Source organism: Neocloeon triangulifer, unplaced genomic scaffold (assembly GCF_031216515.1).
Source record: "Neocloeon triangulifer isolate White Clay Creek 2 clone unplaced genomic scaffold, ASM3121651v1 ptg000009l, whole genome shotgun sequence".
In the NCBI taxonomy this organism is placed as follows: Eukaryota; Metazoa; Arthropoda; class Insecta; order Ephemeroptera; family Baetidae; genus Neocloeon; species Neocloeon triangulifer.
The window spans coordinates 5,534,227-5,554,128 of record NW_026775551.1 but is presented as its reverse complement, the minus strand read 5'-3'; the positions used below and the strand labels follow the sequence as shown (position 1 = coordinate 5,554,128).

The 19,902-nt window shown below is 36.5% G+C and overlaps 1 protein-coding gene across 2 annotated transcripts in view; it reads right to left on the bottom strand.

The window, feature by feature from the left end:
• Positions 1-947: 947 nt before the first annotated feature.
• LOC132195159 (serine proteinase stubble) overlaps positions 948-19,902 on the bottom strand; it is a 29,114-nt gene continuing 10,159 nt past the window's right edge. The window contains exons 2-11 of one of the 2 annotated variants that reach the window (XM_059616969.1): positions 11,966-12,070; positions 6,629-6,863; positions 4,090-4,397; positions 3,548-3,862; positions 3,066-3,154; positions 2,898-3,004; positions 2,571-2,681; positions 2,320-2,506; positions 2,093-2,218; positions 948-1,644 (exon numbers count right to left, since the gene is read on the bottom strand). In XM_059616969.1, coding sequence (XP_059472952.1) covers positions 1,480-1,644; positions 2,093-2,218; positions 2,320-2,506; positions 2,571-2,681; positions 2,898-3,004; positions 3,066-3,154; positions 3,548-3,862; positions 4,090-4,397; positions 6,629-6,863; positions 11,966-12,059 — 1,737 coding nt within the window. In that variant the 5' untranslated portion in view covers positions 12,060-12,070 and the 3' untranslated portion in view covers positions 948-1,479. The remainder of the gene's footprint in view (positions 1,645-2,092; positions 2,219-2,319; positions 2,507-2,570; positions 2,682-2,897; positions 3,005-3,065; positions 3,155-3,547; positions 3,863-4,089; positions 4,398-6,628; positions 6,864-11,965; positions 12,071-19,902) is intronic. The other variant, XM_059616970.1, reaches the window with a different exon arrangement.

Sequence of the window (19,902 nt, the reverse complement as noted above, 5' to 3'; positions counted from 1 at the left end):
CGAGCAGCAAGCGACGGATGAATTAACGAACGGTCCCGTTAATCCGCTCAAAGTCACTTTCCTTAGGAGATGAAATGAATTACCATTTCTAAAACTTCTCCTTTCTGGCGTTTACTTTTAATCCACACCAAGCGCCGGCCAGCGCCGCGTGGCGTTTGTCCAGCGCGCTCCTCATTGTGCCTCACTTTACAGTTCTTCCGGAGTACACGGAGCGATTTAGTTATAATTAAACCTCACCAAGGCAGATTCACAAAATAATAATAAAAATTTATAGAAACCGGTTGCAGTTTTTTTTTACTACATTAACAGTTGTAATATGATCGATAAGAGTATAAAATAATTAAAATTTTCAACATCTCTTTATTTTAGTCTAAACTAATTGCAATTTCCTTGCCAGCTTTCGGGAGCGATGAATTGTAAAAACGACTCATTCCAAGTAAGATTACGCTCCGCTGACATTTGCAAACAACAATAAGCGCTTTTTTGGGATAAATTAACCGTTACGTCTTTTTCTCTGCTGTTTCTTTCGCATCCTCTATTTGCTGGAAAGCCCCTGGCTGTCTCTTTGCGCTCTCATTGAATGTAAATCTTTCAAATTTGTAATCTTGTCAGAAGTTCATCTCCCGTTGTTTGACGGTCGATCTCCAGAGATAAATAACAATGCCTACCTACACACAAGCACGTGACCTCAACCTTCAACCTCTTCAAGGTGATTTGCACCTCCTACGTCTCTGTAGTAACAACTGATTAACGGCAGATGGGTTACCACGAGCACATCAGCCAATAAGTTTATACAGCGTGACATTAGAATTATTTCTACTTATCTTTATACACCTGCTGTTTGAAAGATAGGTATGCAACGTGGCGTACAAATGACGTTGGACGGTTGCATATGTATCAGGTATGTGAGCTTATTTGCTTAAAAATATAACTCTCCATTATTTTTCATTGACATATATTATTTATTTTAATTGAATTATAATTGAAATCTGTATACAATACAAACACAAATTGGTTTTTAGGATGTTGATAAGTCTCATTTGCAAAAGAAAGTAGCAAAATATATTAAGACTCTTTCTTCTTTGCTGACATTTAAAAAATTCTATACACATAAAAATCAACTGACACAGGCTGTAGGAATAAAAATGTCCAACAACGTTGACACATTCACACTCACTTGCGTCGAATACAACATCTTTTAAAAAAGGTTCTTTATCACAGTGACACTTAAAATGAGGCTCTATATAGATATGTACATGAATAGCACTTTCCTCTCTGCAGCTTCTTTTTGCAACTCGTAAAATTCAAATGTCCACTTGCTGAAAAGGAGGCTCCTTAATCTGGGTCCTGCACTGATGGCAAACACGGAACTGCCCTTTCGCACAAGTGGAATTAACAATATTTCATGTGGTTGATTGATTCACAGTCGGGTAGATTTGTGAGTTGCTGTCTCACTTGAACGTCTGGTCACATCTTAAATCACGACTGAGTTACTTGCTCCATTATCCAGTCAACGAATTTGGATATCCTGGTGCAAACGCCGGGCAAGTTGTTCTCTGCACACCCGATGCCCCAGCTGATGATGCCGGCCAGGAAGTAGTGTCCGTCCTTACCCTTAACTTGAAGAGGACCACCAGAGTCACCCTGCATGAGCAAATTTTTTAGAATTAAAATAATTGATCATTTATATAAATTTTTTGTCAATAATTTAGTGGTGAATTAGATGCTACGAATCTTCCAATGTAATAATAGGTTTTCACCTCACAATATACAATATGCAGGGCACTCGTTTTCAATTAGTAATATTAAAAGATTTAATTTTTTTAAATTTGTAATTCATAGCATTAATCCATTTCAACAGAAGACGGTACAAAAATATTAAAATATTTTTATTTTAAATTTAATTAAAAGAAGTATATAAAATAAATACATTATATATGACTTATTTAATAAATTAAAAATATAAACACAATATACTTTAATTTTTTTTAATAATAAACTAATTATTTTGTGGTTTACTTTTTAAAAACTAGTTCTTATCCTGCAACCTGCCAAACTTCTAAGTCAAGCAAGTTGCATACGCATGTCATACCTGACAAGAGTCTCGGCCTCCATTCTCGTAGCCAGCGCAGAGGAAGATTTCTGGGATGTGCTCGTGTCTGCCGGCTCGCAGGAACATGGATTTGCACTTTTCATTGCTCACTATAGGCACAGAAACCTGAAAAATATTAATCAAAAAAATTAGAACTGCAATAATTTATCTAGAAAAATACGTAATAAAATAAGTTTAAAAAAGGCGTTGCTCTCATTTTTGTTTACCTCTTGCAAAACAGAGGGCAAAGTTCCTCCCTCGCTGAGTCTACCCCAGCCGGTGACAGTGGCCGTCTCACCAACCAGCAAGTCGTCTGACGCTGGCAGGCAAATAGGCGCTATGTGCGGCGCAAATTCAAGGGGCCTGTCGAGCTGCACCAAGGCCAAGTCATACTCATAAGTGAAAAAGTTGTACCTGGAAATTGAAATAATGTATTGATCTCTTAAAAACAAAAAAACAAATAATAAAAACTACTCACTTGGGATGGACAGCTTTCTTGATAACGCCGCGCTCCTCATGGGCAAACGGCTCTCCGGACGACGAAAAGTCGTACTCGCCGACTCGGATTCTAATCTGCGACGTCAGCAGACTGCAATCACAGACAATTTGTTGGTCGTTAATTTTGGCCGGCAAAACAATCACTTTCTTATTTCTAGTTTATTGGGACGCATCAGGGAAATAAAGGCCATTGTTCGCCGCTGATTTTATCGCTATTGTTCTTTGCGCCCGGGCGACGAGCGGAACGAGTGGTACGGCGGCCACCCAGACAAATAAATTTGCGAGACAATTAGGAAAGTGTTCATACTCATCCACGCAATGGCCCGCAGTGGCGATCCAGTTTTCGTTGATCACCGCACCGCCGCACCTGTGCGTGCTCGAAAAGCCGAAAAAGGACGTCCTCCGAACCGAGACCTGCGAAAATAAAGACCGGTTTCATTTTGTCCTATCAATTTTGGCCTGTTTTTGACGTTACCTGCCAGGGCCAACGGCCGAAATCGGACGACTTGCCACCTACGATCCGCATTTCTGGCCGAGGAGGAATTAATGGAGGTACACCACACTCTAAAAATAATACAACATATTAAAAATCTTCAAAAATATAATTTGTAAATAACAATTACTAAATAAATAAAAATTTTAAAATAACTATAAGAAAGTTCAAAGGAAATTATGAAAATCGGGGGCCCATAATGTGTCCGAAATAATTTTGTTCGAATCCGGAAAAAGAAAGTGTCCGAAAATAATGTGTCCGAAGATTTTTTGTCCGAATTTTTTCAAAATTTTCTCCGAAAATATTTGATCCGATTTTATTATATCCGAAAATGGTCTATCCGACATTAAACTGTCCGAAATTGAGTAGTATGGCAATATATACTATCGAGGCGTTTAAAATTTTAATTACAAAATTAAGCGACTTTAGTGAACTGAACACGAAATTCTTTTCCGCGTTTATACCTTTTCTAGGCCGAGCCGGTGCTTTTGTAGTGTTCAGCTTGTTAGTTGTGGTGGTTAACAAGACCGTCGTCGACGGCGGCTGTGTCTGGGTGGTGGACACAAATGAGGAGGACTGAATTGCCGGTCTTGTTGGCCGAACTACTGGTCTTGTGGTGGTTGTCGTCGTAGTGGTTGTAGTTGTCGTGGTCGTTGTTGTTGAGGTTGTGGTTGATGGAGGGATTTTAGTTGTTAAGGCTGTGGTGGGCTTGAAAGGCTTTTTGGTCCCGTACGGTTGGGGCTTCAGGGAGTTCAGGGGCCTCTGTCCAAAGATGGAACCTAAAATAATTAACATATTTATTAAATTTTATCACTCGTTTTATATTTCATTTCAGAATTAATCTATAATTTTGCGTTTTTTTTTTAAACTAATTTGTGGTAGAATTTCTTGATCGACGGTTGATTCACGGTGATTTGAATGTTAAGTCGGCTTTTCCTTTATGGATTTTTGTGAGTGGTTCATTGTTTAAGGAAAAACAATATCCTAAAATATATTATATTTGTACCTTGAATTAGGTCTGGAGGTCTTGGCCGAAAAGGCGCCGACCACGTGGATGGCTTAGGTCTCGTGACGAAAGCTGGCTGTGTTGGCTCGGGCAAGCTGGTGATGCTGAAGGTGTTAACTTTGTCTTTTGTGGTGGTCGAGTACGAAGGGTACTTGGTGGTAAGAGGAGCGTAAATTTTGTCATCCGCCGGCGAGTAGTCGACAATTAAATTTTCGCTGTTGATGTCTGCTGGGAATCGGGTGACAGGGGTCGGTGTAGTTGTGGTGGAGTACTTGGTGAACGATGGCCTCTTGGTGCCAGGCCGCGAACTGCAACAATAGAAAAAACTAAAATAGAAAAAAAAATACAATTTGTTTAAGAAGGAGGAAAGAAAGCAGGTTCTCACAGGAGTATCACATTGAAATTCTTGACGTTACAAATTGTGTGACACAAAAGCGAGCAAAAATGGCAAGATTTCAAAACCGTCGGCCTCGGCAGAGATCTTATCAAAAACGAGATCAGGTTCATGAAAAGCAGTTGACATTTGGCCAGCCCCGAGTTCAACTCGTGTCCGTTTAATTTTTCCCGTGCCGAGACCGCCTTGTGGAATAATAAAGTGCAATCAAATAATGCGGTGCAGAGGATGAAGAGAGGTGTTTTGACGAGATTGGCTCATTCTTGCGCGTGTAATTAGGATCGCGCCGAAGTGACATACTTCTTTTTTCATTCGGCCGTAAGTAAGCGATGATGAAAACATGATTGATATGTTCCAATAATACGTTTGTAACGGCTCCTACAAAAGATCTCGCGTCTCCCATTCTGAAATCTAGCAACTTTCACATGCCACTGGGCTTTTGTGTGTTTTTTGTCCAACATATTACAGCGCGCGCGCGTGTATGATTATTATTTCATCCTCCTCAAATATGTGAACCTAATGAAACTGATCCCAGGACGCTTCCTATAAAAAAATCCCCATCTGTATAATCGTTATCAATCAGCCTTGTTTGTACACATTTTCTCTCAATCAAGATTTCAAGACAAAGTGCGCCGGCATTAATTAATCTAACTGCAACCTAAATAATTTTAAATTAAAAAAAAAGATTGTAATTTTTTAATATTTATTTCATACTTATTATTATTTATTTAATATTAATAAATAATCGATAATAATAATAACCGAAAAAGAAAGAAACCCCAGAAATTTGGAAAAAAATATTACAGAATTCAATGTTTTCTTGCTGCACTGGCGCTGCCTTTTTTAAACGTGCTCTTTTAACTAATTATTAAGTAAAATGGTTTTATATAAGTTAATTAAGCGTGCTTCAATTTTTAAAGCTTTTTTTTGTTATGAAAAAATCTATCTGACTTGCCGGTTTTTGTTGCTATGATTTGAATAAATAGAGCAAGTTAATAAGAAATTCGTAATAGCTGCAGTTGGAGGTAAAAAGCAAATGAAGCGGCTTGCGGTGAAGCAATTTTCCGCCATTATCAGCATAATTTCAGCTGTGGAGCGGACAATGAATGTAAGTAATACAAAAGCGGCGTCCGAGAGCAAACAAGCAGGCTGTGTCGTTAAATAACTGTTTCAATTTCAATACGGATAAAATCAACCTGCGCCGTCGGCGCCTCCGATTTCCTCAGACGAGAGAGACAAATTGCACATCTCATTCTGTTCCATCTTTCTTTCGTATGCGAGATAAACAGCCGCAGTTTGATTAGCAAATCACGAATCGTCTGTCGACACATACAAAACACCCGCTGCTATTTATTTCATTATTTATTATTCCTCGCCTTTCAATCCGTCAAATGCAAATGCGCGCCTCTTCTCGCGATTCTCTCCGGCTTGTTGCGCCCATTGTGAGCAAAATATAATACTACTTGCAAAAAGAAACCGCTCGCTGTAATTTCAATCAAACCATCTGCTTTTTGCTGCAACACGGCGCAGTTGTTTACTTTTGCGGATGCTGAAAATCTCTGCTTGAAAATTAAAAGAAAACATTTTCAAGTAGCTTTTCCTTGTTATGCAAAAAATTTTCAAGGAATTGGGTGGATCATGATTTTATATGGTTGGAGTAAAAGATTTAAATTCTTTAATAGTTATTATTGTTAAATTCGCGGAAAAACGAAATACACAAAGAAATTGCGAAATACCGCGTACATTTGAGACGATCATTGATTGATACATACTCAATAAATATAACTACATAAATTATATATAATAACATTCCTAAATAAATTTATAATTATCATAGTTAAATTTTTTTTAAATCAATTTAAATTTTAATTTAATTAAATAAATAGTGAATAAATAATAAATCAACTTAAATACACATTAAATAGCAAAAAAACTTTAAAAATATTTTAAATAATCTTAAATTTAATATACAATTATTAAAGGAAATTATTTATTTTATTTTTGTAATTTTTAAGCGCATTTTTTAATTTTTTTTATAAATATAATAAAGTGAAAACAGGAAACAAAATAAATGATTTTATCATTAAAAATAATTTACTTTTAAAATTAATTAACAGTTATGGTAGGGAGAAGAATGTAACTTACTACTGGGGCCTGTTTGAGCTGAGGTAGGCACTGACCGCCTCCGAGCCTGCGATTTGGGGCTCGGAGGCCACCGTTGGCACTGTTGAGTTGGGCGGAAGTTGGCAGCAAGAACCAAACATGAAGGCGTCCATGCACATGCCCAGGTGCTTGCCTTGGTGGTGGATGCACTGCCACACGAACATGCACACGCCGGGCACATTGTTCACCGTGCACGCCTTTGGAGTAATTTGAAACGCTGCAACAATAATTAGCAAATATTATAATTTCTGCACGGGCAAAAAAATAAGGTAGCAGGAAAGAGGTGGAAATTTTCCATTGAATTCCATCGGATTTCAGGTCCATGAACAGTTTGATTGAATTTATCCCTGCATCGACTGTAATTGACGCCGCATCTGCCGCCGGCTGCAAATACACCGGTGATCGAGATGTTCCGCCGTGGCAGATTTTCCCAGAGCACACTGACTGACTGGGCCAATAATGTGACTGCGCTTCTAGGAAGCTGCGTTGACGGAAAATTGGCAGCGCGATTAATCTCTGCTGCCCAAAATAACAGCCGTAGTTATTTTGTGCCAATTATTTTCGGTTCATCGGCTAGGATGAAGTTTTCTTAGAATTTTTGAAATAATTGGAACATAAAGGCACTAATATAATTAATTTTTATTATTAATCATTCAAGAACTAATTTTGATCTCATTTTATAAAAGTCTTCTCTTTATTATTAAAACGGATATATTTTATGTTTACAGGCAAAATTTCCTCACACACATGATTATGCTCGGAAGTTCAAAAAATTTATCGCCATTGTTTACCAAGTAAAAAGTGAATAATAGTTTTCACCAACGCGAGAACAGGTGTTGTCTATACGGTTGACCATTATTATTGTCTCCTCTCGAGAGCCGTGAACCGCGCGATTTTGCACACCTGCGAAGGGTGACACGGTGCTTAACTCCGCAGGCGTTTACGACCTCAGGTGACACCGCGAGTGGTACCTGGCCGTGACATTGTCTGGCAGGATAGAGACTTTTCACTTTTCTTCGAGGCTCGGCCATTCATGAAATTCGCTCTTCTTTTATCTACAGTTTGTCTTGTTTTTTAAAAGAGACTTTCTCAGATTTTAATGATACAAAAAATGCAATGAATAAACAGACTGCATTAATTTGGAATCCTAATTGATATTTTCCTGCTAATTGTGAGTGCACCAACCTGCTGTCGCTCTTTTTTTAATTACAAATAAGAGTTTTTAATGGAGTCTTTGCGATCAAAGGAGGAAGGAGCGCCGCGGTTACAAACAAAGACCTAAAAGCCTCTCGCCACGCTCAGCGATCACATTGCTGCCGAACAATGCTCAAATTAATTTAATTGAACCTGTCCAGAATAATGACGCATTGTTACGTCTTTGAAGCAAAAGATTCACTTTTCCACCGATTTGACTTTCACTCGCCGTATTTGTTTTAAAACTTATAACTTTTGTTTTCTATGACACGCGTTTTTAGGAGCAAGACAACTGCTTAGATCTGCTTTTCGTGGCTTTACATTTTTATCGAGAAGCAATCAAATTGCCATAAAAGGTGGTTTGCTCGCCGTCATCGGCAACGCCAAATACAGTCATTTATTCTCGAGCTGGTATCTCACACTTGAATTATATTTTGCTGTCAGCATGTTCTTTGCACATATACTTGAATCATTTCGTACGTTTTATGGTTCAGAGTTATTGCGGTTCTGTGCTTCTTTTTTGAGATACCTGACAGATGCTCATTGCGCGACAGTAAAGTTATATACCAATTATTTTATGTGTATTTTTTTCCCGCCGTCTCTTTATAGGTTTCCTTTCCTCCGACTCGTTTTTCAGCCTCAAGGTATCTTCAACTAAAAACTTAAAAGCTTCAAATAGTTGCAAGCGTTTATTATTATTAATTTTTTTTTAATATTAATTCATGGTCAGTATTTTTGGTTTAAATTATTCAACTTTCAACGGATCAATAATATAATTTTAGTTAAACAAAATAACTTGTAGCAACACTTGTGATAAAAACAAAACTTGTCAACCGAGGCAGCGGAGGGTGTCTTTTTGATCTCGGAAGTTTTAGCAAAATTATTGCTAGTTAATGGTGCCGTTTTTGTCAAAAATACGTTTTTTCTCATAATATAACACAAATTTTTTTTAAAGTAAACAATATGATGCATCAATTGAACATAAAATCAAATAAATACATGGTAACCTAGAGAACCTTTAAAATTTTTATAAATATTCTGTACAATACAACAATCACATTTACTAATTTATTTATATATTTTAACAAAATATTTAAACCAAAGAAAATTGCTAACAATAATATAATTTGATAACAACTAATAAAATTACTAAAAATAATTTAAAATCAATATTAAAATATATTTTATAAACTAAAGTAATAATAAAAATTATGATGAAAATCATTTTTATCAGACTTATTAATTATTAAGTACAGTAAATTAAAAAATATTTCAAACATTTTACATGCAATCCATTTGCATTAATTTCCTTTAACTTTTGAAGAAAATATTATATTATTTGTTGAAATAAAATCCGGCTTCCTCGGGGGAGATGAGCAACTTTATTGTTTCTGCATGGTACAGAAAATCCCTGCTCTACTAGTTTCCGTTGCGGGTTGCAACCCTAATTCATGAGCTCTTTTCTCGTCGGAAGATGAAACGCAACTAGTAGAGCAGGGATTTTCTGTACCATGCAGAAACAATAAAGTTGCTCATTTCCACCGAGGAAGCCGGATTTTATTTCAACAAATATGACCACCTCGAGTGCCAAAAGGTTCCACAACAACTACTTCAAGAACCTATACAGAAAATTATATTTTTTGTTGAATCTTAATTACAAGCTTCTTTTTAATTTTTTTTTTTTTTACTATTTTTCACTGCCTTATGGTTTAGAATTTTAACCAGATTTATGTATACATTTTTCTAAAATTTTGATTGATTTTACAAAAATATAAAATTAAGGAGGAACTTGTTGGAAAGATCACATTTTTTAGGGGAAAAGTATTTCAGTAATGAAGTGCTATTAAATTGATAAAATGCGTTATAATTAATAATATCGCTGTTAGCTTCAATTCAAACACAGTGATGTGTAACGAGAATGATTAAACATTAATAAAGGCACAATTTAGTCCACGGCAATTTACTGCGATTCAATCTCGGCGCGCAGAAAGATTTGTAGCTCGGTGTTTTCATGCAATTCAGGTCGACTGATCGTTAATTGAGGGTTTCGTAGCACGTTGCGTGTTAATTATTTTACAAGCGATTAAAATCCACGCGCAAACTCTATAAAATGCTCGAAATTTACGCTTTTGCGGCGAAGAAACGTCACTAAAGGGAAAAGCAGCAAAAATCCGAAACATCCTTGAGGGTCGTTATATAAGCCGGTGCCTTTGAAGAGGTCGTCAAACTCCTGCACACACAAATAATCGGAAAATTTATGACTCGCTCGGGCGTTTGCGAACACACGAAAAGGAAAAACAAAATTAAACTCATTACAGGCGTGATTTACAACCTCACTTTCGAGAACGGAATCTCCTTTGGCGGGCGAATTACGAATTATCGGAGGTGCGAGAGAGAGAGAGCAGCATAATTTTAGGTCTTTGTCATGCAGACGCACGTGGAAAGGCTCGAGGGTGTGCAATAAACGTGAGGTGTAGCGTGGTAGCGGGATCTTCAATAAGCGATACCGACTGAGAAAATGGTGCTCCGCTTTGTGCCGATTATTTATCGGCGGCGCCCGAGAGAATGCAAAAAAAAAATAGCACCACACACGAAAGCCATATATACCGCAAATAACGCCACTTTGACAGATGATGGCCGTAAAGAAAGAAATTTATTCGCACTCAGGAATGTTCGGAACAAAACCATTGTGAAAATTATTTTCTTCTCAAAACCTTTCTTGCACTTCAAAGTGAATTATATATGTTTTAATTAAATAAAAAAAATGCACTTCCTCTCCTTTCTAGATAAGGATGAAAAATAAATAACTTGCATATTCAGAAATGCATTTTTTTTAAATTGCTAATAAAGTTATGCACTTTTATAGGAAGGTTATGAGGTCCGTAACGACCGCACTGGACGACGACATCGCATGTTTATTAATAAGGCGAAAATTCTCTCTTCTAATGAGCGACTCATCTCTCTGGGCAGACGCTCGATCTTTCTTTTTCTCTGCCCTGTCTCGTTCGCTGCATGCAGAGGTCGTTTCTCTCCAACTCATTTCGCAGAAGGCGACCCGGGAAAAAGAATATTTAAAATGTAAATAATGCTGTTTCGTTTGCTATTGTTGTCTTTGCATCGGAGCGAAAGAATTAAAAGAGCTGCTGCGTGTGCGATGCGTGTGTTCCTCTCCTCTAATTGCGCCGTCATTTGCATATCACCGCGCAAGTCTCTTGTCGCCAAACACAATGACCCACATGCATTTATCAATGGCGAAAAAATTCCTACCGCTAATTGCTTAAAAAAATAGTATGTCTTAAAGATCCACTCCGGTCGTTTTTATTGATCTTTATTCTGAAAGATTGCTAAATTTCGAGTATATCTTGTGAAAACACTATTTGAAAATTCCAAACCGTGGCGTCTCAATCAAAAGAAAACCTAAATACAAGTGATTCGCGCGAAAAACGTGTGAGAATTGAGTAGCCAATCAGATCCATTTGTTTGTTCCTAAAACTACAGAATTTGGTCACATTGGCGCTGCGATCGCTGATTTTGCCAAGTTTTCTGCATCGCTGTGGGGCATTAGTGGCAAAATCAGCGATCGCAGCGCCAATGTGACCAAATCCTTCAGTTTTTTGACAAAACTGATGGATCTGATTGGCTACTCAATTCTCACACGTTTTTCGCGTGAATCACTCGTATTTAGGTTTTCTTTTGATTGAGACGCAACGGTTTGGAATTTTCAAATAGTGTTTTCACAAGATATACTCGAAATTTAGCAATTTTTCAGAATAGAGAGCAATACGCTTGACCGGAGAGGATCTTTAACTATACTGATATTCCAGTAAAAATAACAGGGAAGTGAAAATCGAGAATTTAACAAAAATTTCCCACCAAATTATTTTCAAGCGTGAATAAGAAATATTCAAAATATTTGGATGAGAAATTCCGTGTCCTGTTGGGCAAGACCCTGTGAAATTCAATTGTCCGAGAACACGGAACTGATCTCATTGTCAGACGCCATGAGCATTAAACCGGCTTACAGATTTGCGAATGACAAATCAAATTAAGCCGGCAGAACCATTTGCGCATTTTCTCACGCCGCCTCCTCTGCACTACCTTACTTTTTTCTCATTTTTTACTCACCTTCACCTTGGCGACTTTTGGTCGGCGGCGTCCCTGACATGGCCGGAGCACACATTGCGATAAAAATCAGCAGCTTCAGCCATCTTGGAGCCATCGTCCAAATAACTGGAACAAAAAAATAAAATCAAAGCTTAGCGAGACTTTGAGTTCGCGCGGTGCGGATTAAGGGGAGCTTACAACATGGTTTGACGTGCACTTTTGAACTGCGCGAGAGAAAATGAAAACGACAAATCACCCTGAGTGCTGTTTAGACCGATTTTCCTTTATGATTCTTCTGAGAAAATTCCTATTCGTGCGTCGCTTTTTGCATTGTTGCGATTACAAGCCTTTTTAATACTTTCCGGCACGAAGCTAAATTATAATAATTTTCAAGCAAAAGTGCGCGGCCGACCGACAACCGACCATATTGGGAATTTAAATTTGTTTACATACCCAAACGCGAGCTATTATTTGTGCATGATGAAAATAAAAGTGAGAACCCTGAGCTGATCTTACTTTTAACCGGTAATTTGAGCGAGCCATCGTGGAATTTTTTGCACTCAAATTACTCCGTAATTATCTCGGGAGTAAAAAATTTCATTTTAGATCGTTGTAAAAAACCATGTTCGGCGGAAAAGTGGCGGAAAGAAAGAATGTGATCTTGTACCGTTTTCCACGTCGCCGCATCATTGTTACAAAACGGCGGCGGCGCCGGCTGCTGATGTAATTAATATCATCAGCAAAGAAAGGTTTTTGCTTCGGCAGGTCTTTTCCGAGTATTTTTCAAAACGCTCTCTTTCTTGCTGCAACCACGGCAATAATCATCACATTGCCCTGCTCGTCATTTGTGTGCCGCCATTACGGTGCCAACGACACATCATGCATCACAGTGAGAACGAAAGAAAAAAAAACACACATTTGATGTGTCGTATTATTTCCTCTTTCGGAGGGAAATCATTTATATATATGAATCGCAAACTCTTACTTGGCGCAGAGATTTTTTCACGCGACGGTCACACAGGTTGTCAGTTGAGATTTTTTGATACATTAATTTCAATAGGAATAAAAACGAGAGCGTATTGAACCTGATGAGAGAGCAGAGGCGACCACAAATATAACAAACACGCCAAGGCAAACTTTCTCACCGCTGGGCTGGAAATGATTAATCGAACTCCCAGCTGCGACCATGCGGTATTGTCAGGCAACACAGATCATTATGAGAGACGGAATTTGGATCACGACGGAAAGGTGCATTAATGTGTCCCATCTTCTCGCTCCAAATTTACCGGATTAATAAGTAGATCGCCTGAAATTTCGCAGATAGTTCGATGGAATATGAAAAGTGAAATGTCTTTATTCATAAATTTAGTTTAAATTTAATATTTATAATGAACAGTAAGACTTCAATCTCTGCTAGTCAATAAAGGAAAAAATATAAAATTTTGGTATAAATCAATACAAATCAATATAAATTTGAGCTTTTAATTAATTCGTAGCAGTTCCATGTTTCATGTTAATTAAGATTTTCAATTTTAGTTAGAATATTCAATCGTTAAATCATTTTGAAAACATTTTTGGCCAATAAGAAGGCAACAAAATTGAAAATTAAGAGCTGCAGGACACAGGTTGATTACGTTTTCAAAATAAAAAATAATTATAAAAATATTAAATTGAAAAAAAATGTATTTTAAATAAAAAAAAAAAACTAAATAAGATTTCGTATAAACAATTAAATATTTATGTATAAGTTTAAAATAATGTAAATATTAAAGAAATTAAATACTTTTATTTAATGTAAAATTTATGTAATTTTTAATACACAAATAAACACTCCAGGAGACAATTTTGAAGGTGAAGGATATGGGATTTGTTTTAGTTTAATTTTTTTTTTAATTTTCTTTTAAACCAATCAAAGAAAATAAAAAGTTAAATAGCTTTTAATAAATTTTATTGTTGAACTAAAGAATCTAAACAAGATTGTTAAAAATAAAATATCTTACTTACAATATTTCAAAAGAGCGTTCACCAAAGTTAAAAGGATTAACTGCCTATGCAGCGGGCAAATTACATTAGCCTGGCAAGAAGTGCGTTCGGCTCGCAGCCCCAACCGGTTCAACTTCCTATTTTAGCGCATTTCTCTCTTCCCTTTTTTCCTCGAGCGCGACGAGATGTTTTTATATCCACGAGCAAGCAAGTTAACCCATGCAAGTTTATGTCTCGGGACAAAGACAATTAGCGATAGCGGCGAACAATGCGGCTAATATTCCGCGTCTCTCTCTCTCTCTCTCTCTCTCTCTCTCTCTCTCTCTCTCTCTCTCTCTCTCTCTCTCTCTCTCTCTCTCTCTCTCTCTCTCTCTCTCTCTCTCTCTCTCTCTCTCTCTCTCTCTCTCTCTCTCTCTCTCGCGCGCGCACAGGTAAATCCCCTTTTGCGAACGAAAGATCTGCCGCGGAGATACGCGCAGAGATGAGATTCTTCCACGTTTGACGGAATTATTTGTAACCAATACCCCAGCGATTAACATCGCTCCACAAATTGAATTTTCCTGATCGGCGACCGCGCGTCGGATTCTCAGCATTTCTCAATTGATGAATCGAATTGCGAATGTTTTGGTTTAAGCTTGCATTTTATATTATTTTTCGACTCTGTTGATGTGAAGGAAGGATATCGAAATAAATTGATGCAAATAATTATATTGATTTATTTTATTTAAATATTAAAATTCGAAATTTGCTTGCGCAGATTTACTGCAATTTATCAATTTTAATTTATATTTGGGCAAAACTGCTGTAAAAATATGAAATCAAATGATTACATCATAAATAAATATAAATATCCAAAATTTTGGATAATATTTTTTTTTTTTTTTGAGAATATTAATATTTAAGCGACCAAAAACTGGATTCATTACGAGTCGATGGCTTTGCATTCGAGCCGCTAATTCAATTTCGAAGCAAACTAGCCATGCATGCTGGGAATCAGCTGACGAGCCAGATTTTTTGCTTGACGAGTTCTTTTTGTCTCGAGCCGGTGGTGGTTATTAACTTCATCAGGCTCAGCGTGCCGTGAACGGTATTTTAATTTCGCGTGCATGGAGCACCATATTATATTATTCGCCACATTCTCAATTATGCCGAATTTTGCTCTCTGGATTTCGCAGCGTGTGAGCTGGCGAGAGAAAATCATTAATTAAATGATAATCATGCGTTGGCAAGATGCGTGACTTTCGCCGATTTAATGCGGTGCTAACGAACGCTGAATTGGCAAGAAAAAAAAGAAAACCAACGATGAAAATGAAATCTGTCTATAATTATGTTATTGCTATCAAAATTGTGCTTGATAATGTTAGAAAATATGAGAGAGTTTTGTAAATATGTCCTAAAATTTATCATTTACCTCTGAAACGTAAATTATCTGCTAATTTGTGTCCGCAAAAAATAAATATTAATTATTTGCGCACTTTCAAACGTAGAATCTAGTTTTTCTTGCAAATATTTTTAATAAAAACGAAATTAATAATATTTTATCATTTTCTTTTCTCAAAGAAAGTCAGTATAACTTTTAAAGTGCTTAATTCTGAAATTTGATGCAATTAATTATACAAAAATGTGTGTTTTGTCTTATTAAGAATTGATAATCTAATTTCAATTTATCCTTTCTAGAAATAAATTTAAATTTATTTGTTCAATTTTTTTTTCTAAATAATTTAAAAGATTCATTTGTTGTGCAATTTCTTTTGAAAAGGACACTTTCCATAAGTAAACTTTTGCTGCCAATTGAAAGCAGCAAAACATGTTAAATCACTTGATCGTTTTCTTCTTCTTTCTCTATCACCAATCGACTTTCAATGAGATGCAAATCGGCGCCGGGCCTATAAATGGTGTTACCGGCCGACGACTCGAAATTCACGTCAGGGCAGATTTTTCTGCGCGTTTCCCGTCGGAGCGTGTCTTCTTCCTCGTTTCTGAAACGGTAAGCGAATGTTCATCCTCCACATACGATATTTATATGCAGTTACGGCCTGCAGCTTTTCGCAGGCGCACCACACTATAAAGCGAAATAAATAATGGCTAGACCAGATGGATATCGCACGCTAAGTAAGCACATAAGACAGACACGGTGCGCACACGGACTTAATTAAAATTACAAGCCGCCGCTTATCTGTCAATCAACCCTCGCAAAAACCTGCATCTCGTTATGACGAGGTGATTTATAATCATTTTTTTTATCCCTGCAAATCGGTTTGCCGATGGAATTTTAATGCATCTCGATTTTTCCAATCGATTGTTTTGTTTTCATCGCAAAAACATGGTGAATTATTCATCCACGCGGTTTATTGTTTGTGCTTGATAGCAATTAATTTTTATATGGAATCCTCGGATTTGAGATGCATGTTATGTACCGAGTACACGCGGTGCATGTAGAGGAGCCGCGGTGTGTGTAATAATCACCGCTCCGCCGGCGCCGTAATTGAGGAACAGTTAAAACAAGCGTGTTGGTCTGTGCGAGACGATTTTTATTGAGTTACCTTCTTCTAATTGTTCGCTCTGAGTGCGTCTGACGCCGGTTTTTGTTTTAACTTCCATGTAGAATTTAGAAGAAATGATGAGAAAAGAAACTCGTTTATTATTATTATTATTTTTTATAAACATATTATTTCGATGCGCCAAGATGGAAGCAAGATTTGATTTTTTTCCGTCTCAATGTAGCGCTTTTTTTCTTGCGAGCGCCCAATAAGGCTATGTTATAATTTAATGACGTTCTGAATGCGCTCATTTCGCGTTCCCGATCTCGCCGACGGTTGGGAAAAAACTTTGTGTTTACTTTTTGCCCGACAATAAGAAGAAACTCCGACGCAATGAGCTTTTTGTGGTCACTTGAATGAATTTAATCTACCTGCACAAACATATCTAAAAATAAAAAAAATATCGCATTGCTCACAATCAAGAATGAAAAACATTGGAAATTTCCCAGGTTTGTTCACAGCGCCACCGCACAGGAGTTAAGTTGCTAGCAAAATACTAAATGAATTCTTTATAATTTAAATATGAAATATGAATCAATCGTTAGTAAAAATAACCTTCGTTACAAAACCTCAGGACTTAAATGTTGAAATATAAACAATTAAAATATACAAAATTTTATAAGTTTATTAATAAAATTATATCAAAACTCATACTATTTTATTAACAATCGTCTTTTTTTTCAAATAAATTTACTTAAAATTATTTAATTTTAATTTTTTTGTTATATATTGCAACCGCGCATATTATAAAATGCCTTGTTTTAATTAAGAGGCTTTAAATAAAATTAAAATTTACTTTTATTTAAAGTAACAAATAACATAAAAATAATAATTGCACTCTTTGGAATTTATAAATGAATCCAAATAAAACTCTGGCTCTAATCATGTAGTTTTTTCTGAGAGCTCGATTTGGTGCCCTTGATCATTGCTAAAGATTAACAGTTGCGATAATCACCGGCTTACTTGCTTAATTTGTTATAAACTCTTTCTCACAGAACGCACAGGTGATCGTGCGAATTATGTATGCCTCAATCTGCATAGCAAAACGCGAGAGATTCAGAGCGCGGAATTAAAAGAAAGGAGCGAATTAATTAGCGCGAGCAAAGTTTCGGCAGCAAAAGTGAAGTGCATGCGATGATCGAGTAGTGAAATGAAGATGAATCGAGACGTCAGTGAAAGGGCACGAACGGAAAAGGGGCCAAGCAAACACCACGGCATTCCAATTAGAATATAATTAAAGCGGCGGGTGCTGCCGAGAGGATTCAATCGCGAGAACCAAACTGCGGGCTGTTGTTTTTTGTGCACACCCGTCAGCCTGAATAACTAATTATTGTTATATCCGCCGTCCATTAGTTCAGACAATAAAAATTTCATGCTGCCCGCAGCTGCGTGCGGATTCAATTTGCAATTCATTCTGTTTGATGATCAATTCGACGCTCTCCGGCGCAATAATTTTACTATTTGCGTAGGAAATTTACCTTTTTTTTTTTACGTTTTATTAATATTTTAATTCAAGTAATTTATTAAAAAAATAGCTCAATTAACTGCATTATGTTTATTTTTTTTATTTCAATTCACTATTGAATGCCATTTTTACATTATTATTATTACTAATTTTTTCCAACTCGTATTTTATTAAAAATAAATTTAATGTGTATTCAAAACAATTATTGAAATAATTTGGTACATCAATTTCTATAAATAAAAACCCTATTTAATCTATAAACCATTAACAAAAGAGGTTCATGAGAATCACCGAGTTTATTTCATCATTACTTTGTGACACATCTAATCGTTAAAACAAATTTATTTGAGCCTTTCAGCCGAAACTATTGCATTTAATTGCGTCGATTTCAGTCGTTAATGATGATTCATTGATTTTTGCGGCCTCTCGTTGCACAGACAATGCCCACGATCACCTCATTATTGGCTGGACTGCCTGATATTATTCAACTCAGCAGCCAATAGCTTTTGACGTGCCATTAGCATTGTAATGCGAACGCGCAGCATATTATGCTTTTCCGAGGACGAGAACGTCTCTGTGCGCGAAGCGTTTTTAGGGAAGGCCGGCCGGGTTGATAGGACGTTGAAATGTTGTCCACAGCCTGGCTATTTAAGTTACACACGTAATTTAAATGTCCTTTGTGCGCGGAGAAACTGGTTGTCAGTAAGTGGCCGGCGGAAAATTATGCTGCCGCGTACGCAATTTAAGCACACTTGCTTGTAATGAAACTGCCCGTGGAGCGTAGAGAGGCACAAACTTCGAAATTTCATAATACGGACAGGATGTTAAAAATTAATACATTGCACGAAATTAGGTGACTTTGATAAAAATATTTAAATTCAATGCTAAACAGAGAAATTTCATAAAAAAAAACTGAAACTGGTTTTATTTTCATTGCTTCATGCAACACTATATTCAATTTTTTTTTTAAATTTTAGATATAATATTATCATTTTAATTTAATTATTTTTTAAATTTTGTTACTAATTAATAAAATGGTATTATTCAGTTTTATTAATTTTTTTATTTTTATTTACAACATAGAATTACAGACTATGTAATGTTGTAAAGTGCAACCCACTTGTTTGCAGATTGGTTAAAAATAAAACAACCAATTTATAAATATTGTATTAACAAACCGTTGTTTTCTGAAGTCCAACTTTAAAAATAAGCTTACTTTCCTTCTAAATTTTAATCAATTCACAGAAAAAAACTGCAACTCAGCTGCAACTGAACATTGAATTATTTGTTTAGCTAAGTGAGTGTTTTATTTTAAAATCTAATTAAACTAGATACATTTCATTGAAAATAAAATCACATAAATTAAACTAAAATACTACAAAATACTAAAATTGCATATATATGCTTTAGCTTGATTGGTTATAATACAGCTGAAAACCGCTGTGCATGATTTAATTTTTGCAAATTTTCTAATTTGCAATATTAATTAATTGCTGAAAATCGTACTCTCTGCGCCTCTCTGAATATTACACCTTTTTTGGATTTTTGAAAACGTTCATAAAGTAGAGATCAAGCAACCGTGCTCTTTTTATTATTTCTTTTTACGCGCATATTTCTCTCTCGCGAGTTACACTTGAGAGATCTGCACACATGAATTGGCCTGGAGCAGCGGCAGTACTCGCCGGTGCAAGAGAGATGGGTAATTTGGCGGAATTCGTTTTTCATTACGCCTCGGCGCCGAGGGACGTGCAGCAGCACCTCGCCAATAATACATTACCATATTACATAACGCTACATTTTGCCTTTGTTGCCGGAATTTCTCTCACAATCGCAGTCAGTGTGTCGTTCTTTCTCTCGTTTTATTTCACCAAGGGCGCGCAGTTATGTTGCTGATTGATTCTCTGCGGCGCTTATAAAAATCGCCCGAGCGCACGGCGGTGGCCCACGTTGCACTCCGTTGATCTAGATTC